The sequence below is a fragment of the Panthera leo genome, chromosome B2, assembly GCF_018350215.1.
Source record: "Panthera leo isolate Ple1 chromosome B2, P.leo_Ple1_pat1.1, whole genome shotgun sequence".
NCBI lineage: Eukaryota > Metazoa > Chordata > Mammalia > Carnivora > Felidae > Panthera > Panthera leo.
In genome coordinates this window covers 136,265,130-136,292,326 of record NC_056683.1, presented here as the reverse complement: position 1 = coordinate 136,292,326, position 27,197 = coordinate 136,265,130, and the positions used below count along the sequence as shown (strand labels likewise).

The 27,197-nt window shown below is 40.4% G+C and overlaps 1 protein-coding gene and 1 long non-coding RNA gene across 5 annotated transcripts in view; one reads left to right on the top strand and one right to left on the bottom strand.

Moving 5' to 3' along the window:
- SYNE1 (spectrin repeat containing nuclear envelope protein 1) overlaps positions 1 to 27,197 on the top strand; it is a 471,896-nt gene that overhangs the window by 426,204 nt on the left and 18,495 nt on the right. For 2 of the 4 annotated variants that reach the window (XM_042940094.1, XM_042940093.1), the window contains 10 exons: positions 142 to 304; positions 11,385 to 11,572; positions 12,944 to 13,094; positions 16,790 to 16,972; positions 17,231 to 17,368; positions 18,674 to 18,865; positions 19,753 to 20,086; positions 22,260 to 22,328; positions 23,973 to 24,115; positions 25,966 to 26,092. In XM_042940094.1, the coding sequence (XP_042796028.1) occupies positions 142 to 304; positions 11,385 to 11,572; positions 12,944 to 13,094; positions 16,790 to 16,972; positions 17,231 to 17,368; positions 18,674 to 18,865; positions 19,753 to 20,086; positions 22,260 to 22,328; positions 23,973 to 24,115; positions 25,966 to 26,092 (1,688 nt within the window). Of the gene's footprint in view, positions 1 to 139; positions 305 to 11,384; positions 11,573 to 12,943; positions 13,095 to 16,789; positions 16,973 to 17,230; positions 17,369 to 18,673; positions 18,866 to 19,752; positions 20,087 to 22,259; positions 22,329 to 23,972; positions 24,116 to 25,965; positions 26,093 to 27,197 lie in introns of all 4 variants that reach the window. The other 2 variants (XM_042940095.1, XM_042940091.1) reach the window with 2 other exon arrangements.
- Positions 22,665 to 23,821, bottom strand: LOC122220505. Its single transcript, XR_006202900.1, has 3 exons — positions 23,464 to 23,821; positions 23,084 to 23,145; positions 22,665 to 22,849 (listed from the first exon to the last, which is right to left on the bottom strand). It is a non-coding gene; the product is annotated as an uncharacterized LOC122220505 (long non-coding RNA).

Here is a 27,197-nt window from a genome sequence, read left to right as displayed (position 1 = left end):
AAGTCACAGCCAGTAAGTGGCTGAGCTGAGCTGGACTTTGACTTTAGGCAACTTGGCTTTAGACTGAGTGCTCACTTTTGCTCACAAGGGAAACTTGAGTGGGGCCTCTCACTGAAGGTGAAGTCTCTCCTCTGCCCACAGGGTAAAGAAGCTGAAGGAGACCCTGGTGGCCGTACAGCAGCTGGATAAGAACATGAGCAGCCTGAGGACGTGGCTGGCTCACATCGAGTCAGAGCTGGCCAAGCCCATAGTCTATGATTCCTGTGACTCGGATGAAATACAGAAAAAGCTTACTGAGCAGCAGGTAAAACTTAAATCAACTAAAGGAAGTAAGTAGGCTCTTGAACATCTGTGCTCCTGGCCAGGGTACAGAGGTGGATGTGAGACGGTGAATGAATCGAGAAGGAAAATCAGGAGGAAGCTAGACAGAGGAGCTGCTGAGAAAGGGGAGGGAGGCTTGGGCATGGCAGGTGTTTGGGGCAAATAGGTCCCACGTCACCAAGGAGTTAAGTCTTAAGAAGCTATGCTATCTTAGGGGTTAATGTCATCGGTCCACGAAGAAGACATCCTAAACTGCTTGGGTTGCAGTGATGTCTCCATAACAGAGCAGGCAGTTTTGTTTATTTCTGTGTAGGTCACTAGCCCACCACTACATGCATAGAAGGGAGCTTTTTTTTCTGCATTTGGTGTTTGAATACAGATTACAGTGCATTCTTAGAGTTTTTAGAGTCTAAAACAATGGTTTTGCAAGGAGTGTTCCATGGCCTACAGAACACACGCTGTAATTTTACCGTAATGTGTGCATCAAAGGTGGTACATCACACTGGCCTACAATACACCATCCGCCAGAGTAAAAAAGAGTGACCATGAAAAGTGAAAAATGCCCGCATAAAGGATTTTTCCCTCCTACTCCCCTTCGTTGTTCTTAATAAGCACAGCAGACTCCAGTTGTTGGTAGAAAAGACCAAAAATCCCCCATAAGAAATATTGCTACTCCATGCCTTTAGATTGTCCTCGAACATTCTGTCCACGCTCTGGTTACTTCCATTACATTTAGGCCATTATAGCCAAGTTGCTTAATTTAAAAATACTACAAAATATAAACAGACCCATTTATCAAATCTTACAAAATAGTCTGTGTGCTTACTTTATTTCATGAACTATTTAAAGCAGTGCAACTAGGTATTAAAACATAGGTTTTAGATAGTGGGAATAGTTTAATATTTAAATCAACATTTATTTTTTAAAAAAATGTTAGCAGGACATTTTCCCATTTTTGTAAGATTAAAGCGCTTGATGGATTCTCTTGTGTTTGAAATTCTGATAATTGAGCTGATAGCGGTTTGGGTTGGCCTCCAGCTCCCTGAATACTCCTGGAGAACATGGTAATGATCTCTACAAGTGAGAACTGGTTAAAAACAGTTACAATTCTAATAGCCAGTATTGTAATTTAGCAAATGTAAGAAAACCTAAGCTGTATCTAAGTAAATATGGCAAATCGATCATATACATTTATAGCCTTACCCACTTCTAAACCCCAGTAAAATGAACGTAAAGGGAAAAGAAGGTCAAAACCCACAATGGCAAAGAGACGAGGAAAGAAGATGGTAAAGATGACAGACGCCCATTAGAATTTTGGAAGACCACAGTGGATAGATGAATAGTTACTGCTGTCAGCAGGATGGAGGATGGAGAAAGCTGATTCATGCCATGGAAATACAAGAAGACTGGGTGGCCTGGGTGGCTCAGTCGGCTCAGCGTCTGACTTTGGCTCAGGTCATGATCTCACGGTCTGTGAGTTCGAGCCCCGCGTCGGGCTCTGTGCTGATGGCTCAGAGCCTGGAGCCTGCTTCCGATTCTGTGTCTCCCTCTCTCTCTGCCCCTCCCCCACTCATGCTGTGTCTCCCTGTCAAAAATAAATAAACATTAAAAAAACTTAAAAACAACAACAAAAAAAAAGAAATGCAAGAAGACTCATGAAGTGCAGACAGCAAGTCTATAGGACTTTAAAATGGAAAATTGCTTGAAAATTTGAATAAGGAGCGGTTTGACTGGCAGATTCCTCTAATCCTAGGCAACTTCTGCCTGTTGACTCCAATAGAAAGCCCAAGGATCCTCCTTGGAGAGGGCAGCCCAGAGGGACTTTGGGTTTGGGGCTACGGGGCACCATTGAGGCTGGAGCCACTATATGAAAAATAGATTAAATGAAATACTCTGCACCTGACGATACGACGCCCACTGCCCCAGCTCCCACCATGTTACTAGGTTTATATCACAGGTTTATATCACAGCCAGGCTTAGTGAAAGAATTTTAAAATCCAATTTAGTTATTCCATAATAGTCCCCCACAAAAAATTAAAAAGGAAGAGATTATCAAATTAGTAATGTAAAAAAGTTTCCCAAACTGAAAAGCTTATAGGGTGGACCCTTGAACAGCAAGGGTTTGCCCTGCATGGCTCCACTTATATGTGGATTTTTTATGCAATAAAATATGTAGTACTACAGATGTATTTTCCCTTCCTTATGATTTTCTTTTTTCTAGCTTGCTTTATTGTAAGAATACAGCATATGATACATATAAAATGCAAAATATTTGTTATTTGACTGTGTTTTTGGTAAGGCTTTTAGTCAACAGTTGGCTATTAGTAGTCAAGTTTGGGGGGAGTCAAATGTTATACACAGATTTTCAGCTGGTGGGGAGTTGGTGCCATCAAGCTCCGCTTTGTTCACGGATCAGCTGCACTTCTAGAGCATAAACTTACAAATGCCCAGGAAAATTAAAAACAAAGCAAAACCATTATAAAATTTCAGAACATGGCCGACAAAGGGGGGAAGATCTTTATGGTTTCCAAGATGAAAAAATCTGATCCTCCAAAACAATGCTGGAAGCTAAAAGACAGTGACACGGTGCCTCCAGAAAGCTGAGAAAATTATTTATAATTTAGAATACTGCACCTGCCATTTAATATATAAAATATTTACCTCCTATGCATATATTCTCAGGAAGCTAATGAAAGATGTCACATATACTAAAAAACGAGAAGAAAAATAATATAAAACCTGAGAGAGAAGAAAATTCCCAGGACGGATAGTGAAGGAACATCCCAGATGCCAGCTGCCCTGAAGCCTGGAGAATCCCTGTTCACATTGGAGTAGGGAGTTGGCTCCTCTGGGATGGATGTCTACTAGGAGTAAGACAGTTGAACTAGATAACCTAATGGGCTTAACCATAATGGAAGGAGTTGTATTAATTCCATAAGAGAAAGGATGGAGGCTAGGAATGTTCATGTTTTAAAGAGAGGAGAGAGCTACTGATTCCATAAATGCTATATATATATATATATATATATATATATATATATATATGAAAAGAAATATAACCGTAGTATAGGCTGTTGCTCAGACGTGAAAAATATTAAGTAATCATGTTAAATAACCACGGTATTGCTCTAGCTAGAAGATGTGCTCAAACAGTAACTGGAGCCCTGGGAGTCAGGTTGAAGTTGATTCCGTCTCTACTGTAGAAGCATAGATAATGTCGAAATTTTAAAAATCAAGAAATAGCAACATAAACTTGTTACTTAGAAATACAGAAATTAAAACAGGAAGACAGAGCTCCAAGAGATGGAAATGGTTATTTCTGGAAAATGAGAATCAGGAGTGAAAAGGGAACTAATTCACTAGAAGCTTGGCAGTAGTTTCTGACTTTTTAATATATTAATATATGTTCATATTGCCTTTTAATTAAATTTTAAGTTAAAGTTGAAAAAAAAAAAAAAAGGAAACAACTATATGCCAATGGTTAGAAGTAAAGACTCCCTGGGTTCAAATCTGGGCTTCACCTCTTTGCTGCATAGCCCAGGGCAGTGTAATGAACTATTTAATCCTCAGATTCCTTATATATAGAATGCTGATCACCAGAGTGCATGGTTCACAGTGTTATTATAAAAATTAATATGAAAATCATTTAGCACAGCACCTAGAACAAAGTGGGTGCTTAGTAAATTTTACTTCAATTCTATCACATTCACTACAGTTTCTTTTGTGGCAAATGTTAACCACGATTCTGTAAAAAATTAAAGCATTTGTGATCCATGTTGTAAAAGGCAGATAAGTAGTAATCTGTCTCCAAAGGGGAAAATTCCCTTGAATATTTAAAAAGAGATTAAACTGATAAGAAATGCATGTTCTTCTGTTCCCCTCTGTGGGGTTTCTATATGTTTCTCTTGCCGGTGTACTTAATTATTACATACTTAATTGGGCAGAAATATATGTGGACTTGAGATGGGTTCAGAGAACATTTTGTCAGATTTCTCTGTGTTATGGATGAATAAGGATAAATTCAGAAACGCTGTATGTCAATTCAGGACCACTATCAATGAAGGTTAAAGCTGAAACTAAACTCTTTATCTGTATTAGAGCATTTAATCATAATTATAACACCCCTCAAGCTTATTTCATATATTGATTTTAACAGAAACTTTTGAGCAGATGCACAAGGGGTCTTTTCTCTGATATTTACTGTGGCAATCTGGTTGAGCTCCTGGATGTAAATTTCACAAAACTGTGCAGCCCCACCCATGACTGGGTCCTCTGGAATTTTTAACTCAATTGTCTATATTGGGCCTCCAGCAATCTGTCAGTTACAGTTCTGGTTTTCATATCCTGGCCCTTGTTTCCACAATGGTCTCCCCATGAGTGTCTGCTCCAGGGTAGAGGAGTCACATCGTCTATATGGCTATAGAGGTTATTTCTGACTTAAGCTTCCCTCACGAAAAGGCCAGCAAGCAACTATCTATAAACAAGGCACCACTGTAAAATTCCCAAAACCCAACCATGAGGATAAAGCACCCACTCGGACCCCAGAGACCAGAAGGACCACATTAAAAGGGTAAGAGGAGTGACCACACTCTGACCACATTGTCCTTCATGGCTGGCACAGAGCTGCACTGAGAGGGCACCTCATGGCCAAGATGGGCATCTGGCTTCCCTGGCTCCCGCACCCTTCTCAGGAAGCCCACTTGGATCTCATCTCATAAGGATCACTAAGGGATCTTGTATAGCTTGACTATTGGGGATGAGTTAGTGAGTGAGAAGGGGGCTGAGGCTTATAGCAGCCAGCACTCACGTCTTGGCAGACTGCATTCCTGTTTGCAGCTGCACCCAAGCAGAGATCCCAGCCTGTGTCTCTGCCCATCAGCAGGCCCAGCCAGTGGCCCTGTCTGACCTGGGAGTTCACTTGGCCGTTTTGCCTGATTTGGGTCCCCAGACAATGGGCCATACTGACTTTGAGGCCTTGGAAACCATCTGACCTGGGTAGGGAAGCCAATTCCTAGCTCCGCCCAACAGCTGAGCATAGCCTTCATCCTTCCCCACCAGGAAGCCTGGCCAGAGAACCCAGGCAGCCACGGAATCCATCCAATAGCCCTGCTTGAGCAGGGAGCCAAGCCAGGAGCCCTACCCAACTGCTGAGCATAGCTTCTGGCCCTGCATCATCAGGGAGTCTGGACAGTGACCTTGGACAACCTCAGAGCTCAACCTACAGCCTTGCCCAGCCACAGAGCCCAGCCTACAACCTTACCCAGCCATAGAGCCCAGACGGTAACCCTACTCAGCAGTGGAATCCAACCTATGGCCTTGTCTGATTGCTGAACATAGCATGCAACCTTATTCAAGCAGGGAGCCTAGCCGTGACTCCAGCCAACCACCAAGCATAGCCTGTGACCCCACATGACAAGAAAGCCTGGACAGTGACCCAGCTCAACCACGGAGCGTAGTCTCTAGCCCCACACACTTTGTGATGCAGCTGAATGTCCATCTTTATCAGAGAGCCCAGCCAGTAACTTTGCCCAATAGGGTAACACAGCCAGTGGCCCACCTGATGACAAAGCCAAGACTATCACCTCACCTAATTCCAGGGCATAGCCTACAGCCCTGCCTATGGCTCCACCTGAACACAGAGTCCAGCCGGTAGCACCATGTGGTCTGATAGCATGGCCTGATATCCCACTTAACCAGGAGTGATTGTGGAGCCCGGCCTGTAGTCGTACCTAATCACAGAGTCCAACCAGGCACTGCCTTGTTAGGGAGCACAGTCTGTGACCTCACCCAACTAGCGATGATCGCAGAGCCTCGCCAGCAAAACAAGTCTCAACAAATTCAAGAAAATGTAAATTATATAAAGTGTCTTTTCCAACTACAGTGATGTGAAACTGGAAATCGAGAATAGGAAGAAAGCTAGAAAATTCACAAATCCACGGAAATTAAACAGCACACTTCTTCTTCTGATCAAAAAAGAAAACGAGGAAAATTAAAAAATATCTTGAGATAAACAAAAAAGGAAACACACAACATACCATAACTTATGGAGTCCAACAAAAGCAATTCTAAGGGAAGTTTATAGTGATAAATGCTTATATGAAGGAAAAAATCTCAAATAAGTAACTGTACCTCAAGGAACTAAAAAGGAACAAACTAAACCCAAAATTGGCAGAAGGAAGGAAATAAGAAAGATTAGAGCAGAAATAAATGAAATAGAGAATAGGAAAACAGCATAAAAGATTAAAAAAACGGAGCTGGTTCTTTGAAATGATAAACAAAATTGAAATACCTTTAGCTAGACTAGCCAAAAAAAGCAAAGACAGAGAACCCAAATAAGTAAAAACTATAAATGAAAATGGAGACATTACAAGAAATACAAAGGATCATGAGAGAAATGGGTAAATGCCTGGAAACATGCAACTTGCCAAGACTGAATTAGGGAGAAATAGAAAATATAAACAGACCCATAATGAGTAAGGAGGCAGAAATCAGTAATCAAAACCCTCCCAACAAAGAAAAGTCCAGGACCAGATGATTTCACAGGTGAAATCTACCAAACATTAAAGCCATGTCTTCTTACTCTTAAAAAAAATTGAGGAGAAAGGCACACTCTGAAATTCATTTTATAAGGCCAGCATTACCTTGATACCAAAGCCAGATAAGGACACTATAAGAGAAGAAAACTATAGGCCAATATCCATAATAAATACAGGTGCAGAAATTCTCAGCAGAGTACTGGCAAACCAAATTCAACAGCACATTAAAAGGATCATACACCATGATTTAGTTGGATTCATCCCTGGGATGCAAGAGTGGTTCAGCATATGCATATAAAAATAAATGTGATACTTTACATTACTAGAATGAAATATAAAAATAGTATTACCTCAATAGATGCAGAAAAAGCATTTCACAAAATTCAAATGATAAAAATTCTCAACAAAGTGGGTATATAAAGGAAATGTACATCAACATAATAAAGGCTATATGATTAGCCCACAGCTAACATCATACTCAGTGGTAAAAGGTTGAAAGCTTCTCCTCTAAGATCAGAAACAAGACAGGGGTGCCCACTTTCACCAGGCCCGTTCACCATAGTACTCACAATCCTAGCCAGAGTAATCAGACAAGAAAAAAAATAAAAGGCATCTAAATCAGACAGGGTGATATGAAATTTTCTTTGTTTGTAGATGACATAATCTTACATATAGAACATCTTAAACACTCTACCAAAAAACTGTTAGAACTAATAAATTCAGTAAAGTTGCAGGATACAAATTTAACATACAAAAATCAGTGGCATTTCTTTTTTTAAGTTTATGTATTTATTTTGAGAGAGAGAGAGAGAACAGGGGAGAGGCAGAGAGAGAGAGGGAAAGAGAGAATCCCAAGCAGGCCCCACACCATCAGCTCAGAGCCTGATGAGAGGCTCAATCTCATGAACCATGAGATCATGACCTGAGCTGAAATCAAGAGTCAGATGCTCAACTGACTGAGCCACCTAGGCACCCCAGTTGCATTTCTGTACACTAATAATAAACTACCTGGAAAAAAAGAAAACAATTCCTTTATAATTGCATCAAAAACAATGAAATACTTGGGAATAAATCTAACCAAGGAACTGAAAGATCTCTACACTGAAAACTATTAAGACACCGATGAAAGACATTAAAGAAGACACAAATAAATGGAAAGATACCCCATGTGCATAGATTGGAAGAATTAATATTGTTAAAATGAGCATACAGCCAAAGCTATCTATTGATTCAATACAACCCCAATCAAGATTTCAATGGCACTTTTTACAGATATAGACAAAATAATTCTAAAATGTATATGGAATCACAAAAGATCCCAAATAGCCAAAGCAATCCTGAGAAAGAACAAAGCTGGAGGTATCACACTTATTTATTTCAAACTATGTTATAAAGGTATAATAATCAAAACTGTATGATACTGGCATGAGAACAGACACATAGACCAATAGAACAGAATTGAGAGCCCAAAAATACACCCATGCATATATGGTCAACTAATGTTTGACAAGGGAGCCAAGAATATCCAATGGGGAAAGGATAGTCTCTTCAAAACATAATCTTGGAAAAACTGGACATTCACGTGCCAAAGAGTAAAGTGGACCCCTATTTTATACCACTTACAAAAATTAACTCAAAATAATGTATTAAAGACTTACATGGAAGACCTGAAACCATAAAACTCCTAGAAGAAAACACAGGGGAAAATCTTGTTGACGTTGATTTTGGAGATGATTTTTTAGATATGGCACCAAAAGTACAACCAAAAAATAAATAAATAAACAAACAATTTGGACTAAATGAAGCTAAAAAGCTTCTGCAAAGCAAAAGTAATGATCAACCAAATGAAAAAGCAACCTCTGCAATCAGAGAGAATATTTGCAAACCACATGTCTGAGAAGGATAATATCCAGAATATATAAGGAACTCCTACAACTCAATAGCAAAAACAAAAACAAAACAAAACAAAAATAATCCAGTTTTACAAATGGGCAACAGACACAAGTAGGCATTTTTCCAAAGAAGATATTAAAATTACCAACAGGTACATGAAAATGTTCAACATCATTAATCATCATGGAAATGCAAATCAAAACCACAAAGAGATACCACCTCACACTTGTTAGAATGGCTATTATCAAAAAACCAAGAGATAAAGATGTGGAGAGAGCAGAGCCCTAGTGCACTATTGGTGAGAATGTAGGTCAGTATCATCACTATGGAAAACATTATGGAGGTTCCTAAAAAAATTACAAATAGAGCTACCATATGATCCAGAAATTCCACTTCTGGGTAGATTTTGGAAAGAAATGAAATCACTATCTTAAAAAGGTATCTCCACCCACCACATTCATTGAAGCATTATTTGCAACAGTGAATACATGAAAACAGTCTAAGTACCCATAATTTGATAAATGGATAAAGAAAATGTGGTATATATGCAAAGTGGAATATTATTCAGTCATAAAAAAGGAGATACTGCCATTTCCAACAACGTGGATGAAGCTTAAAGTCATCATACTAAATGAAATAAGTCTGACAGAGAAAGACAAATTCTGTATGATCTCACTAATATGTGGACTCTAAAAAAAATTGAACTCATAGAAACAGAGAGTAGATTAGTGGTTGCCAAGACGGGGGTGATGGTGAGGGAAATGGATGAAGGTTGTCAAAGGGTACAAACCTGTAGTTATAAGATGAATCCGTTCTGTAAATGTAATGTTCAGCATGATGACTATAGTTAACAATACTGTGTTGCAGTATTGCAACTTTCAGTTGTGTTGCAACTGAAAGTTGCTGAGAGAGTAGATCTTAAAAGTTCTCAACACACACACACACACACACACACACACACACACACACATACATACACACACTGTAACTATGTGAGGTCATAGATGTTAGTTAAACTTATTGTGGTAATCATTTCACAATATATACATACATCAAATCATCACATCATGCATCTTAAGCTTACACAACGTTATATGTCTGTTATATCTCAATAAAACTGGAAAGTACTTTTTTGAGTACTGGGGGGAAGTTAAATCAAGTGCCATAACTTTTAAAATGCATTGATTATGTTGATGTACCTAACACTACTTACAAATGTATATCCTTCTACAAAAGGCACTTTAACACCTAAAATTTACTTGGTGATCTCATTCACAGATGTCTCTGTCTTCATCTTTGAGTAAATATTGAGTTCAATTTTATATTTTTTAGACCAGCAGTTCTTGTGATGATTTCCCCATAACTGAAAGTGATAATGTAAAAGATCTGAGAGGACTGTTAGTGAAATAGAAATATTTTTTATAGAATCTGTCTTCTGTCTAGTTCATAAAATCTCCAAATATTAATCAAAGGTACCGTTACTGCATTTGACAGTAAGCTAATATTTGCATAGAAGACCTAGTAACGGCGTGTTAAAGAGAAAAATAGGAGGAAGAATATACACACAAAAATATAAATCTCAGCTACTTGAATAAGTTGAGGAATTCTCATTAGAACAAGAATAAAGTTAGGAAAAACCCAAGAATAGTTTTAAAGACAAGGAAAACACAGTAAGGACCTTGATGAATAGGGCAAGCAAAATTACCAGTAGCCCGCTTTTAATAATGAAATACTTTGAGCAAATTGAGTTAAAAGCTTAATAGAAGGGGCGCCTGGGTGGCTTAGTCGGTTGGGCGTCTGACTTCGGCTCAGGTCATGATCTCGCCGTTCGTGAGTTCGAGCCCCACATCAGGCTCTGTGGTGACAGCTCAGAGCCTGGAGCCTGCTTCAGATTCTCTGTCTCCCTCTCTCTCTGCCCCTCCCCCACTCACACTCAGTCTCCCTCTCTCAAAAATAAATTAAAACGTTTAAAATTTTTTTAAAGCTCAATAGAAAAAGTAACATACATTTTGCATTTACATTTTATGCAGTTAACATGAAGACTCTACGTGGCGATATACTGGGGAAATTCAGTGCCTTGATTATCATCGTCATCTTTCTATTTCTGCCCTACCCCCTGAGGAAGCTGTTGATGTTATGATGTCATACATGATAAGAGAACCTAGATCTTTTAAATCATGTTACTTTTAGTGATGGTGGAATTAGCTGTTTTAAGCAGTTTGCAGATCTTTGGAGGTGAAATCCCATTTCTTAAGTGGCAGTATTTAATAAGAGCATATGTATTCCTTTGATTGGTTGATCGATATATTGGAATGGAAGTGGTAATCTGTCTGGGACAAGATTTACTTTTCAATCACTGAAGAAGCTAGTTTTACTCTTAATGTAATTAATGTAGTTTATTTCATTCGTTCCATTTATATTTTGGCATTGCTTACCTAGCCAGAATTTTCCTAGATTCGTTTTCTCATATTTTTGAGGTTGCCGTATTTTGTAAATGAAGTTGAAGAAACCTCATGCAAGGAAATAAGGTGTTTGTCAGGGTTTTGCCTAACCATCTATCAGTCAGTGAATACTGCCGCATCTCCTCGCATCTGTAGCCGAGTACTTGAATCAAGCATGGCTCCTTCCCCACAGGAGCTTCAGAGAGACATCGAGAAACACAGCACAGGTGTGGCGTCTGTCCTCAACCTGTGTGAGGTCCTGCTGCACGACTGTGACGCCTGTGCCACAGATGCGGAGTGTGACTCCATCCAGCAGGCTACGCGAAACCTGGACCGGCGGTGGAGGAATATCTGTGCCATGTCCATGGAGAGGAGGCTCAGGTAAGCTGGGAGGTTCAAGGAGCTGCGGCAGAGGAAGGACCAAAAAGAGAAAAAAGTGACCACCCAGAGTATCCATTGCTTACCACTTCCTTTTGTTTGCAATGTCCAAAAATAGCACTGGTTTCCCCAACTTGCCGTCTTCTTCATTTAGTTGGAAAACAAGTAGGTATACAGGTATTACAGTAGTCTCCCCCCACCTTGTCCCCCATTTCTCTTTCCATGGTTTCAGTTACCTACGGTTGAGCGGGAGCCAGAAGCAGAAGATCTCACCTTCTGATGTACAGTCAGAAGGTCAATAGCAGCCTAACGCTAGTCCCAACACCTAGGTCATTCCATTAACTTCATCCGTCATCACATCATCACAGGAAGGGTGAATGCAGTACGATAAGATATTTTGAGAGACAGAGACGACATTCACATAACTTTTATTACAGTAGATTGTTATGACTGTTCATTTTATCATTGGTTACTGTGGTTAATCTCTTACCGTGCCTAATTTTTAAATTAAACTTGATCATATGTGTGTCGAGAATAAAACAAAGGACATTTAGGATTTGGTGCTGTCCACAGTTTCAGGCATGTACTGGGAGTCTTGGAGCATATCCCACACGGATAAGGGGGCACTACTGTATGTGAATATACCAAGCCAAACTATGCCTGACCTAATAGTTTAGATATAATTCAAAAAAATAAAAATATGCCCTTGCTGAACAAGTATGTTATTACAGAATTGGAAGTGTGAAAAATAATATTATTTTTATTAAAAATGAAATAATAAAACAAAGAGCTTATCTTTGAAAAAAAAAACCTTTGAAATTCAAGGCAGTAAAAGGTAGTGTTGGGTTAGAAAATTACCATAACGATTTACAGTAACACGTATTCTTCTGTACTGTTCAGAGAACTCTTGAAAAGTTAATATTTGCCTTGCTGTCATTGGTTAATTTTGATGAGGGTGAGTTTGATTTTGGACTTAAATGCGTTTTCAGACCTTAGTTTGATTTCAGTGGAATCTTGGCCGTGTGTTTTCCCTGTAAACATGGTGTTGTACTTCTGAACTCCCTTGCACATATATAGCACAGGTCACTTTATGTGCTTGTAATACACAATTTTACTAATTCCAAATCCAAAGCTGCAGGATGGGTACAAAAAAAAAAAAAAAAAAAAAAACACCAAAACACACAGCTGTTTCATTTTAGCTCCAACAGTTGTCTCTTTTTCACTCTGGTCAGATTTGGCTGAAGGCACAGTTATTGTTTGGCACAACGGATGGTTGTTTGGGCTCTCTTAGCCCTGCCGCAGGCATCAAACATGGTTCTGGAGCATAAACAGTCCCCAAACAATCAGATTCTGTTTTTTCATTATCTGTCTCAGAATTGAAGAGACGTGGCGATTGTGGCAGAAGTTTCTGGACGATTATTCTCGTTTTGAAGATTGGCTCAAGATTTCAGAAAGGACAGCTGCCTTCCCCAGCTCTTCCGGGGTGCTCTATACAGTTGCCAAGGAAGAACTAAAGAAATTTGAGGTGATTTTTAATTCCACATATTTCATCCTTATTTTGCAATGAGCATAGCCAGCTAGTCGTTGGCGTCTCAAGACATAAACTAACTGTTGGCCCACACATTATTTGTTCGAACAACTGGGTGTTGATGACTTTGTGGTCATCTTTATTACTGCCTCATAAGTAGGCAATGAAGGGGGGAAATGAGGTTTTTAGTTAAGAATATCAACAATTACAAATGAAGTCACAATGATAAGAAATTCTATTACAAAACACAAATCATGATTCCCCAAAAAAGATCTTGGCATTTTTTTATTTCATAATTCTTCACTATCAACCACCTAAGATAAGAATATGATGTTGTTTCATACTATCAAAATCTCTCTTCATATATTTTCTTGACTTTTGTTTTACCTAATTAGAGAATAGGTATATATATTTTTATTTAAAAAAAAAAATTTTTAATGTTTATTTATTTTTGAGAGAGAGAGAGAGAGAGAGAGCGAGGACGAGCAGGGGAGGGGCAGAGAGAGAGGGAGACACAGAATCTGAAGCAGGTTCCAGGCTCTGAGCTGTCAGCACAGAGCCCGACGTGGGGCTCGAGCTCACAAATTGTGAGATCATGACCTGAGCCAAAGTCGGATGCCTAACCGACTGAGCCACCCAGGCGCCCAGGTATATATATTTTTAAATCGTGGATAAAGTAGAGTTGGCTCCAGAATTAAGTAAGATAATTATAAGCCATTTCTAATGACAAATGAAGTGCAGTGCCATTTTTGAGTCACTAAGACGTTTCAATTACATAGAGACAAAAATAGCAGACAATATAGTCATATTCATGAAGGAAATGTTCACTAACTGACCGCAGTATCTGGCCTGTTTGTGTGATCTCCAGTCTCCTGTATCCCTGTGGGATGGTGATACCCCAACACCTGCCTCTCATTTTCACGGAGGAACCGACATAACCTAAAGTTCACCATGTTTCAATTTGAAGTTTCTTTTTCCATCAGTTCCACTGATAGGCAGATATGTGCTCCTAGATACTGACAGCAAAGTTCTGGTGCATGAATCTTACAAAAGTCATTCTTGGTTGCTAATTCTGCCTCAGGCTTCTTGAGATGTTTAAAAATAAGACTACAGGGGCGCCTGGGTGGCTCAGTCGGTTGAGCGTCTGACTTGGGCTCTCTTCTGCCAGCACAGAGCCTGCTTTGGATCCTCTGTCCCTCTCTCTCTCTGCCCCTGCCCCACTCATGCTCTCTCTCTCTCTCTCTCTCTCTCTCTCAAAAATAAGATCATGATGATAAAAAAAAATAAGACCAAATCCAGCTGAATTCATTTTTACCTTGTAATGTCAGTTTACCTGGCTTTTTTTGAGGCCAGTTAGAGTAAGTATGAAGTTTGGTTTTTGTGCTTGTGGGGTTTGTAATCAAAGAGTCATAGATGAGCAGCTATATCTGAATCTATAAAAATGCTCAAATACTATGTAAAATAAATAAGAGTTATCCTGATGTCTGAATATTGATTCATGTGTCACTCTGCCACTGAATTCCAGGAAAATAATTTCGTATCTAAAATGTTTTCCCTTTGAAAACTTCTAGTGCAAAACCACAGTGAGCTATACAGTAGAGTTGAGGTCCTCCCGGTGTGAGCCAGTGCTAGGGAGGTATCCATGTAATCCCATCTTATTATGCTGTGTTTCATAAAGGTTAAAACCTCCTCTAATTGGCTTATACTACTAAGCAGATTATGTACAGTCCTTTCTGATGCTATTTTAGACGCTCAGATTTTATGGCAAAAGTTAGCCATATGGTTAGCTTCTATAATAAATGATTTTATCATTTATCTTTTAGTTAATGTTCTTAAGAGACAGAAATAAACTAAAGAAAAAAACAAAACAAAACAAAATTTGAGGGCAGTCTTTGCCTGTTCAAATGCATGCAGATTTGGGATGGACCTGGCTACCTACCCGTGGTGCCTGTCGTCACGCCAATGGGAAAACATATTCTGTGACTCCCAATAATGGCAAAAGCTGAACTCTCCTTACCGCTTCCTTTTCTGGAGAAATCATTTAAATTGTTTTGTAGAATAGGAGATTAGCTTTCCTAAGATGAAGTCTCTTAAAGCAACTCTCCAAAGGAAAGCCATATCTGAGGCACAGATGTGCTAGAAAGTAAACAGTGTGACGAGCCAAAGGAAGAAGAATTCGGCAATTTAGAGGAGTTCAGACCACTTCATCGTACAATTTTCTGCCTATCGTTGAGGTAAACATCACTAATAAATCATACACATGAGTTTGAAAACAAAGCTTCATTTTATGTTGGCCAAATGATTCTTAATGGTAGAACTATGTTGTACTGCAGAGAGCAAGAAGAAAGAAGAAAGAGTTTACCTTTAGAAACTTGAAACTATTACATAGGGTAACCTCAAAAATAAATAGACACAAGAGGTCTACATTTTAATCATTTAAAAACTATTTTTTAATATTTTTATTTTTGAGAGGGAGACAGAGTGACTGGGAGAGGGGGCAGAGAGAGAGAGAGGGAGACACAGAATCGGAAGCAGGCTCCAGGCTCTGAGCTGTCAGCACAGAGCCCGACGTGGGGCTCGAACTCACAAGCTGTGAGATCATGACCTGAGCCTAAGTTGGATGCCTAACCGACTGAGCCATCCAGGCGCCCCTAAAAACTAACTTTTAATCATTAAAAGTGATAGTGTGGTTATGAAATTTGTCCAAGATATGTGAACTGTACCAAGAATGAAGGATGATTGATAAAACATGGTAGAAATAAATGATTGTAAAAATAAATAAATAAAGAGACATTACAGCATATGGTGGTGCATAAGCTCTAAAATGTTTTATAAAAAAATGAATAATTCATGGGAACAACAAAAAATAAATAGGGCATGTTCCAAACTTTTCTCTCAGGTTACGTGAATTTTACTATACTGTTTTTCTTAAAAGTTAATAACAGCTTGCATTTAGAAACCTTCTGCAAAGAAGTGTTTTTAGTTTTTTTAATGGACATCAGAATTGAGGCAGTTTCTGGATCTTTAGGAGATTGCATCTTTAGCAAATAAAGAGAAATTTCTGTTACAGACATCTTTGCTCAGTATTGACATCAGAAATTTTTGAAACTTTCAGCGCACATAAATATTTGTGTAATTAGTATGTTTCATGGGAAAGTTTTTTCAAGCTGCTCATCATTTAAAAAACTATAATATATGAACATATGTATATCATACATGTATATGTATTTGTATATATCCATACATAGTTATTAATATTTACTAATTCCTTTCATATTTTTGTTTGATCTACTTCCTTCCTTTAAGCCACACTGGTCATATTACTCTGCTTATTAATAAGGGGAAGTAAACCCTCATTAGAAATTGCCGTTTTGGGGACACCTGGGTGGCTCAGTCAGATGAGTGTCTGACTTCGGCTCAGGTCACGATCTTATGGTCTGTGGGTTCGAGCCTCACATCAGGCTCTGTGCCAATGGCTCAGAGCCTGGAGCCTGCTTTGGATTCTACATCTACCTCCCTCTCTGCCCCTCCCCCTCTCACACACACACTCTCTCTCTGTCTCAAAAATAAACATCAAAAAATTTTTTTAAAAAAAGATGAAATTATCCTTTCCCTGCCCCTGCAGTATGAGGCCATATGGAGTGAGAGCTCTTCGCCAATGCCCTCTCTGACATGCTTCTGTACGGTCTTAGGCTTTCCAGCGACAGGTGCACGAGAGCCTGACCCAGCTGGAGCTGATCAACAAGCAGTACCGTCGCCTGGCCAGAGAGAACCGCACCGATTCTGCCTGTAGCCTAAAGCAGATGGTTCACGAAGGCAACCAGAGATGGGACAACCTGCAGAAGCGCGTCACCTCCATCTTGCGCAGACTCAAGGTCTGTATCATGCCTTCTCTGTCTCTTAGAGGCCCAGAGGACAGGATTGAGCCACGTGAACACATTAAGACATAACCTCAGTGATTTTGTAAGATCGGGACGGGAAGAGTGGTATCCAGAGTCAATTGAAATGGTAAACGATCGCAGAGTTCTCACTGCTGAGAGAAAATGAGTTTCCAGAAGAACATCGGAACTGGTGGTGCCATCTCCATGTGAGCATGTGGTCTTTAATTTTTATTGTTTCCTTTTGACACCCAGCATTTCATCGGCCAGCGTGAGGAGTTTGAGACTGCGCGGGACAGCATTCTGGTGTGGCTGACAGAAATGGATCTGCAGCTCACTAATATTGAGCATTTTTCTGAGTGTGATGTTCAAGCTAAAATAAAGCAACTCAAGGTAATGTAGTCGTGATTTCTCAAATTGCGAAGAAGGTCTGAAGAGGAAGGGATTTGTAGATCCTTTTGTGAAGAAAAGGCTACTGGGGAAAAGGAGCATGGTAACAAGTTCTGTGATTCTTCCAGAGTCTAAAAAGAAAAGATTCAACTACGTCTTGGTAGAAATTTCCTGTTGAAGGTTTAAAATACTGATTTGTTTGTGAGATGATTTGGAAGTCAGTGGAGGAAGGGGAGGGTGTGAAGAGACAGGTTGGGCACACTATCAGGGCTCACTATTTTATGACGTTTTCATCCTAAGAATCTATGATTAAGATTATTATTATTGGAACTAAAAATTAATGGGCAACATGATGATTCTTCAAAAACAATCTGTCTCGAGAAGAAAATTTCACGACCTGCCTTGCATAATACTCAAGTTGTTAAAACACTCTTCTCTTGGGGGCTCCTTATTCCTAAGGTATATCACTCCTATTTAAATTTTTAACTAGCCACTGCGTTTGAACTGTGTTGTGAAACGTGTCAGATATGCTTACAAAAAGTAACTTGGCATCTAAGGATGTGGACCATGTGGAATGAAATCCACATGAGAAAGTTGTATCGCTTTGGAGCATGGAGGTCAAACAAACTATTTGAAGGTGCTAGAAGCAAAGTGCTAGAAACAAAAACAACAGCCAACAGACAAGATTCCTAACACCCTGGCAATGAAGTTGATAATTAAAAGTATATACGTTAATGGTAGCTGTCTCTGGGTAATGTTCTTTTTTCATTTGTAATATATTTAGTATTTTCTGAATTTTTTGTCAATCAAGAATGATTTTTTTAAAAAGAGTCCTTGACTGTGTTCTTCACAAAAGGATCTACAAATCCCTTCCTCTTCAGACCTTGTGTTTGACATATGATCAGGAAATCCAAAATTAAAATATTTGCTATAACTATCTAAAATGTTAAAGTTATTTCAGTGGCACCGTACTGCTTACCATTGCTTTTCGTTAGGGATAACCAGTGCTATCAACTTTATGATGGGTTTGAATGTTTTTTCCTGTGATTCTCTACCCACACTGTCCTTGGTGGTAAATTTTATTAGCCAAAGGCGCCTTTCTGGTCGTGGAATTCTGACGAGTCCATTTCTGACTCCTGTTCTGATTTAAAATTTTTATGTTTGACTTCAGAAAGTAATATTCCCTTGGCTTGTCACCGTATATGACAAATTCAATATCCCCCTGCATGGTTTTCCTAAATGCATATCTTATAATTATTTCATGTCACTGTGAACAATAGAAAATTACATGAGATTTATGCTCCCTAGGCCTTCCAGCAGGAAATCTCACTGAACCACAATAAGATTGAGCAGATAATTTCCCAAGGAGAACAGCTTATAGAGAAGAGTGAGCCCTTGGATGCAGCGGTCATTGAGGAGGAACTGGATGAACTCCGACGTTACTGTCAGGAGGTTTTCGGGCGCGTGGAAAGATACCATAAGAAACTGATTCGCCTGCCTGTATGTAATTTTTTTTCATTATCCCTAAACTGAAAGGAAATTAGTTACGTGGAGTTAGGTAGTATTGTACAGCGGGTAAAAGGCCAGACTCTGGAGCTAGAATGCCTGGGTTCCAGTCTGATCTCTGACACATGTTAGCTACATAACCTTGGACAGATCACTTCACGTCTCTTGCCTTGGTGTCCTCACATATAATGCAGTTTACTAATACTACCTACTTGGAGACAGGATTCCTTTGGACATGATACGAGTTCGTATATGTGTAAAAAACTTAGAGAATACCTGGCACGTATCTTCTATGGAAGATAAAGCAGCTGCTAGAAGAATCAGGAGATGAAAGTGAGCCGTGTAAACAGGTGCTCTGTTCATGAAGTTGTTTAGCTGAATTTTTTTTCTCTTCCATTTTCCTAACCGCTACCATGATCGTATCACAAGATGTTATTATTACAGTATTCAGAATATTCTGTGATAAAATGCATTTTGCATTTGGGATGTAAGGTAAAAGGACCAGCCAAAGTCCTATTAGTAATTTCCTTTTGTTCCTGAAATGGGCCGTTGTGTGTCTCTTATGTTGCAGGTACAAGGCTGCCTTTATTTACATCATCTTACTTGATCTTATATCAATTATTTGAAGTAGCCTCCAATATTATTTAATATTAAATAAGTAAACAGTAATAAAAGTGGAGCTTTGGTAGGTTAACTTACGAGACATTTTGAATAGTGATCAGAAGGTTCTTATGTATTCGATGATGGGAAGTTACAAATTACCCCCGCTGAGGTAGATAAGCTTGAACCCCGAGACCTGATGAGGTGAGAGACAGAACAAGAAGTGGTAAGGGCGTCATCTGGCCGCGGCGGTAATGGAATCGGCTTGGCTGCATTTCTAGCTCCCCGATGATGAGCATGACCTCTCTGACCGGGAGCTGGAGCTGGATGACTGTGCAGCTCTCTCGGACCTCCACTGGCGGGACACCTCTGCAGACAGCGTGCTTTCCCCCCAGCCTTCTTCCAACCCCTCCCTCTCACTCGCCCAGCCCCTGCGGAGCGAGCGGTCGGGACGAGACACCCCTGCCAGCGTGGACTCAATTCCCCTGGAGTGGGACCATGATTATGACCTCAGTCGGGACCTGGAGTCTGCCGTGTCCAGAACTCTGCCCTCTGAGGATGAAGAGGTTGGAGACGATAAAGACTTCTACCTCAGGGGAGCTGTTGGCTTATCAGGTAGGAAAGAGCTCTTCCTATAGGCCAACTCAAAAGAAAATGAAAAAGACTGAATACTGCATTAGGAATGTATAAGCTAAGCGGAATCATCTTCTTCCTTCTTCTGTTAAAGCCAATTGCACAAAATAGAATAATTGGATATTAATGTGCTTATCAGATACAGAACTTGGCATGACCATTGATTTATCCCCCATACACTTCCATTCTTACCATGTGGCAGACACTTTATAAGTATTGGGGGATACATGGTCCCTTTTGTCCTCAAAGAGCTTACACTCTAATGTGGAACACAAACAGATAAGAAATGGCTGTGTGAATTGTTGGTGCTAGGGCAGTAATGTACATGTGGTTGTACAGAAGCACAGCCAAGGGGTGACTAATCAGAGCTTTGAGAAAAGACTCTTGAGCTGAGACCAGAAAGGTAAACGGCGGTGAGATAGACACAGTGAAGTTCAGAGAAAGAAAGGAGAGGGTGCCCGCCCAAGCTTTATGATCAGCCACAGTGCTTTTGGTCACCAGAAGTTTGCCCAGAATGACAAGGCTGTAGGTTGGGAGACACAGAGCGGACAAAGAGGAGGTAGAAAGGCAAACAGGGGCCTGGTCATAAAGCGACCTACTCACCATGGAAGGGAGTTCTCTCCTGAAGGCACTGGAAAGCCACTGTCGGTCTCTAAGGAGGAAGTGATATGATCAGATACATATTGTCACAGAGTTTGTCTCAATACTGTATGGAAGGGAGAACATTAGAGAAGAGCTCAGCTGGAAACATTTTACGATCGAGGAGAGAAATGATAGTGGCCTGAAGCAAAGAGTAGCACTGGGGATGGAGAGAAGAAGAGGGAAGTGAGAAATCATGAGAAGTCCCTAAGCGATGATCGATTGAATTGGGATTGAGGAGAATTTCGGACTTGGGCATCTTGGTGAAAGATGCAGGGAGCCCTAGGCCCTGAGGACCAAAAGAGGGAGAGAATGTTATGGGTGTCTGTGGGTCAAGGGAGGGCAGGGCAGTGAGAAAGGGGGAGGTGATGGGTCAGCTGTGCACACCCTGAATCCGGGATACTGTAGAATATACAAATGGAATCCCCAGCAGTAGATGCATAGGTCTGAAGTTCTAGAAGTGGAAATGCAGGTTAGGTGGCCATCCACATATAAATGGTGATTGTCCCTGAAGGAATGGAGGAAATCACCCAGGAAGAGTGCATAAAGCAAAACAAGAAAGACAGAACCCCAAGAAACACACAGAGGGAAGGGAAGGACAGAGAAAGAGGGACATGGTAAGGAAAGTAAAAATAGAATAAATAATCAGAGGCCAGTTCATAGCAGTTGTAAATGCATTTCACGCATTTTCCAAAAGGCTGTCTCTGCTTGACTCTGATGGTTCACATTTGGATTCCCAAGGGTATGATCCTGTCTGAAAAGAAAATGATTTCCCTCGTTTCTATTTCGTCTTTACAGTATAGCCTACTAGGCATTTCTCATCTACAGCAGTGTGGTCTAGTACGTAGCCACCAGCCACATGTGACGATCAAGCCCTGAAATGTGACCGTGCAAAATTGGGATTTGCTGTGTCAAATGTACTTACAGGAATCCATAAATTGCAAAGACGTGGCACAGAGAAAGAATGTAAAATATTAGTAATATTTATGTTGATTACATGTTACATAATTCAGATACACTGGTTTAGTAAAGTAAAGCCTTAAAATTATTTTCATCTGTTTCTTGTTACTTTTTTTAATGTGGTTCTTTAAATGAACCTTTAAAATTACATACATGGGCTCGCTCTATTTCTATGGGACAGCGCTGCTCTAGAATCTGACCATCTCGGTTGAAATCCCAGTTCTGCCGATTATCAGCCACTGAAACTTGGATAAGTAACTTAATTCCTCTGGACCTCAGCTTTCTTATCAATAAAAGGGGAATGAGACTTCCATGCTCCCTGTAGGGGTTTCTTCGAAAATAAACGAATGCTCAGAACAGTGCTTGGCTCATAAAACATTCTTAATGTGAGCTCTTATGGTTTATTTCAGGAAGCCTTTGGTGAACATGCTCACATGCCTCTGTATATTCGAGAGCTGTCCGTCTAGAATGACTAACTTCCTTTTCTTTCCCCAGGAGAGTTATTTTCCTGCCACCAGGAATCTAGCTGTCAACTTAGACTGTGCTCTTTTTGCAGATGTAATGATCCCTGAAAGTCCTGAGGCCTATGTAAAACTCACAGAAAGTGCAATCAGAAATACCTCTGGTAGGCAAGCCTCCCTCTGAGCCTAAGCCAGCCTCCCTCCCTCACCTGTAACAAGCCTCCTCTCTGAGCACATCTGCTGAACCTCTCACAGCTCTGTGGCACCAGCATGTTAAGGGACCACCTTCTTCTCTTACTGCTGCAGTAGAAGCAAACAGACAAAAAAAAAACCCAGATATCCTGTGGCTCAACACCAAGAATAAGATTTCAGTAATCAAGTTTCAGTAAAATAACTTCTCAGTTTGTTCAATGAGAATGAGTCTCATTAGGTATAGACCTATGATGCCCATGAACAGCAGAACATCGAGTTGGAAGTACTCAGCCTCCGTGCCCGATGCCCTGCTTAACTGTAGCAGTTCAGTTGGTGACTTCCAGGGCTTGTAGACTCACGTCTGCCTCGGCAGTCGGGGCTCAGGGCTCCTGTCCCAAGTCCACCACCTGCGTATGTGGTCTCAGGCCTGCCGTTCATCCTCCTGATCTCAAGGGCCACGTAGAAGACAAGGGGCGAGACCAGATGTTTGGCTCTAAACACAAATTATAATTGAGTTTAATAAGTCTTAACCTTGTACAATAAAGGAAAATGGAACCAGTTTTGGTTAATGTTGCGCTAGACAAACTATGGTTCGGGGTAAGCGATTTCGAGGAAGGTGGAGAGAATAGGGTTCAGGCACAATGATATGATATGGAATTGCAGACTTATTAGTTTACACTTACGTGTTTGAAGAAAAGCTAAAGGACAGAAGGCAAAGTAGCATTACCCAAACAGTGACTTCCTGCGTGACTCCCAGTGAGAGACCTCTTCCAGGTGTATTTAGAAGACCTTTTTTTCAAAAAACAAATTAATAAAGCTTACTAATACATGTTCTGCTTTCACCCTGTGTTAGCTTCACTGTGACAATCAATGTTCTCGTTCAGTCCAAAAATTATAATACACACACACACACACACACACACACACACACACACACTAACTTTTCAAAAAGGTGTTACATTGAAAGGCAATGAGCCAGGAGTTCCAGACTATGACTAAGAGCATGCTTAGATACAAGTGCTAAAATCTCAGCTTTCTCCTGGTTTTGCTTTGAGGTTTAAACAAAAGCAAGCCAGTGGTAGTTTGGTATCTCCACGCATCTCTAACCTGAGTTGGTCTTTTCCTGGTTAACGTAAAGTCCTGCTTTAAATGAACGGTGCAGCCATCTGGGACTGTCTTCTACTGAGCACCGTCTTCTACTGAGATGCAGAAAGAAAACAGGATTGTATCTTTTCCTGTGTGTTAAGTGCCTGCAGAGAGAGCACGAGAGATCGTTGTCTCCTGGTTTTGGAGGAGCAAAAGGTTTTTAGGAGAGGCTTGCCACAGCTACAGCATGTAGATTTCCAGGGAACCAGCTGGAAGAGGAGCAGACACACGGGCTGCTAGAACCCAGTGCAGAGTCCTTTTGCAGCATCTGGTCGGCTGGGACTCTGTAGCCAAGTGCATTCATTGATTGGTCTGGTCACTTGAACTTCTAACTCACCAGCACGTTAGTACTAAATTTGCTTGGTAATTATCCACACTTACGCCATTTCTATACCACCTTAGCTGAAGTAATTTCTCAGGCTTCTCAATGAATGTCAGGGGTATAAAGATTCTTGTGCTTCACACTGCAGGAGCCCCCAGTGCCTTAGAGTCACAGATCCGACAACTAGACAAAGCCTTGGATGAGAGCCGTTTTCAGATGCAGCAAACTGAAAACATCATCCGCAGCAAAACCCCCACCGGACCAGAGCTAGACTCCAGCTACAGAGGCTATGTGAGTACCCTGACCCTTGCGATCCCAACACGTACCTGGAAATGACAGTTGTGTGACAAAGAACGGTCCGTCTGTGGCGCAGGGCTTTCTGAGCTCTCTAAGCACCATGCCACCCTTGAACTCACGGGCTTGGGGGTACAAAACGAAGCCCCGCTGTGTTACCTTTTGAGTAAAACTGGTCTGTTCTCAGACCCACTGAACTACTACAATGACCAGCCTGTTCCTTTACCCGCAGACCTCAGTGAGATCCATTTAACTGAAAGCAACAAAATGCTTTGGCTCCCAAAAGTGATTGGCATTTTTCCAAATTCAGCTAATACTTTTTGGGCCAAGGTTACCCTTGGAGCAGCAGATTTAGCTAATAGATTACTAACACGGAGATTTTATTTAGTTCTTCTCTGGGGTTTATTGATTCACTTACTGGCCTTGGGAATGTTTTTTATCCTCCGTTGTCAGTATGCTCATTTTGGAGAAAACAAATCTGACTGACAAGAAGGATTTGGGGAAAGGATGGCAACAGATTGTATATATTACTAAGTTCTGTTCTCCAAGTTCCCACCTAGTAAAGTATATATTAACTTTATTTGCTCTGCTCAACTTACCAACCAACTTTTTCCCAGACAACTACCCATTTTCCTGTATACACTTGAGCAAGAGAATGTAAACGTAAGTCTCTTCCCTGGCTTATTCCATCTTTTCACACCCAAAAGATTGCCAAGTAAAAGGAAAGAAAAATTAATTTCCCTAAGTCTTGAAAACTCAACTTTTTGAAACCAAGGAAGAAAACTGGTCCTGTATTTTTGGTGATATTAATGTCTTCACAATTATAGAAGAGTAATCAATCCTGACTTTAATTCCTGTCCAGTTTGTCCTGTTAAACCTGTTTCTATTATGGTGGAACCTCTTTTTTTTTTAATAAGGTTTTGGGGAGCCTGGGTGGGGCTGTCAATTAAGTGGCCAACTCTTGATCACGGCTCAGGTCATGATCTCACGGTTTGTGAGTTCGAGCCCCACATCAGGCTCTGCGTCGATGGCAAGGAGCCTGCTTGGATTCTGTCTCTCCTTGTCTCTGCCCCTCGCCCACTTGTGCTCTCTATCCAAATAAACTTTAAAAAACATATTTTTAAATATAATAAGTTTTCATGGTGACCATGCTGACATCACTAAGATTATACTCAACCTCAATCAAAAATAGTCCAAGTAAGCAAGGTGATTTGTTAAAGGCTTTGAAACGTGACCTTATGGTTGGTATAGGAGGAGTGCTTTGAATACTGTGCATGACATTAAATGTGGAGTTACCCTTTGATGTTAGAGTTGACTCCCTTAACACCTATTAAACATTGCTTCAGTTTTCTTATGAACAGCTGGCTTTAATAGTACTTTCTGCTTTTAAGTATTTTAATTATTTAATGCAAAAAAATGTTCCTTTGAGATTTGTGGTAACATTATTGTTCCCACATTTCAATTTAAGAAAGAAGAAGCAACTTGCCAAAAATTATACATTGTGTTGCCAGCTGAGAGCTCCGAGTTTTAAATCCCAGATTGCTTTTTCGTCTGTTTTGATTCAGAAATTTGAAAGAGATTTTGAGGGATTCTCATGCAAAAGGAAGTATGCAAACTGTATCTTCAAGGCATTGCCTTGTGTGTATATGACTATGTCCTATGTTTAAGGAGCATGTTTTTGAACTTGACTTTTTTTTTTTTAAGCAGATTTTTTTTTCCCCACACACAACAGTGAAACACAACCACTGTCCTTTTTAAGGAACTAGAAAGATATTTTCCCTAGAAGTTCTTGCCGTCGTGGGAATCTGAGAATTCCGTGACGGGGCCTGTTTGCTTTGTCTTAACAGATGAAACTACTGGGTGAGTGCAGCGGCAGCATAGACTCCGTGAGGAGACTGGAACACAAACTGAAGGAGGAAGAAGAGAACTTTCCAGGCTTTGTTAACCTGAACAGTACGGAAACCCAAACAGCTGGTGAGTGAGTGGTGCTCAGTTGAAGAAAATGAAATAAAAGAACCTGAAGCATCTGTGTTACACTGTGCTGATCTCATTCCACACTGTTCTGTCTAGAGAACTTTCCTCCGTGTTACCGTGATCTCCTGACAGGATAGAGGGGTCAACAGAATCACAGTGTTTTCTTCCACATTACATTTATTTTATTTTATTGTTTTGTTTATTTTTATTCCTGAGACAGTGAGAGAGAGAGAGAGAGAGAGAGAGCAGGGGAGGGGCAGAGAGAGGGAGACAGAGGATCCTAAGCGGACTCTGTGCTGACAGCAGAGAGCCTCATCCCGGGCTCGAACTCATGAACCATGAGATCATGGCCTGAGACAAAGTTAGATGCTTAACTGACTGAGCCACCCAGGCACCCCACACGTCCCATTTATTTTAATGCTCTGTCCCTAACATCTCTTGTCTGCCATTTTTTATGTATGCTCTCCCAGTTCTCCTGCAGAAAGAAACCAACTGAATGTTATCTTTGTGCACATTACCACTTATTACTTCCTAAAACTCTTTATGGTATTAAATCCTATGTAGTTTTTTTTTACCACGTTACGGTTAAAAATGCAGATGGGGGCGCCTGGGTGGCTCAGTTGGTTAAGCTTCTGACTTCAGCTCAGGTCATGATCTCACAGTCCGTGAGTTCAAGCCCCATGTCAGGCTTTGTGCTGATGGCTCAGAGCCTGGAGCCTGCTTTGGATTCTGTGTCTCCTTCTCTCTGTGCCCCTCCCCTGCTCATGCTCTGTCTCTCTCTGTCTCAAAAATAAATAAAAATATTTTAAAAATTTTTAAAAAATGCAGATAGGATAAACACAGCCACTATACTGGGGTTTTTTTGTTTTTATTTTTTATTTTTTTATTTTTTGTTTTTTTGGGGTTTTTTTGTTTTGTGTTTTTGTTTTTGTTTTTGTTTTTTTTTTTGCTTTTTTTTACAGCTGACAACAACAGAAGTCCCTGTGAAAATTACTTTTCTTTCTGTTGCTGTTTAAAGTTAGCCACCAGTGTATGTTTAAAGCCTTTCCCACACATTCTGCCCGGAGAAAGACAACTCCCTATCCTGTGTGTGTCGTGTCCCGCC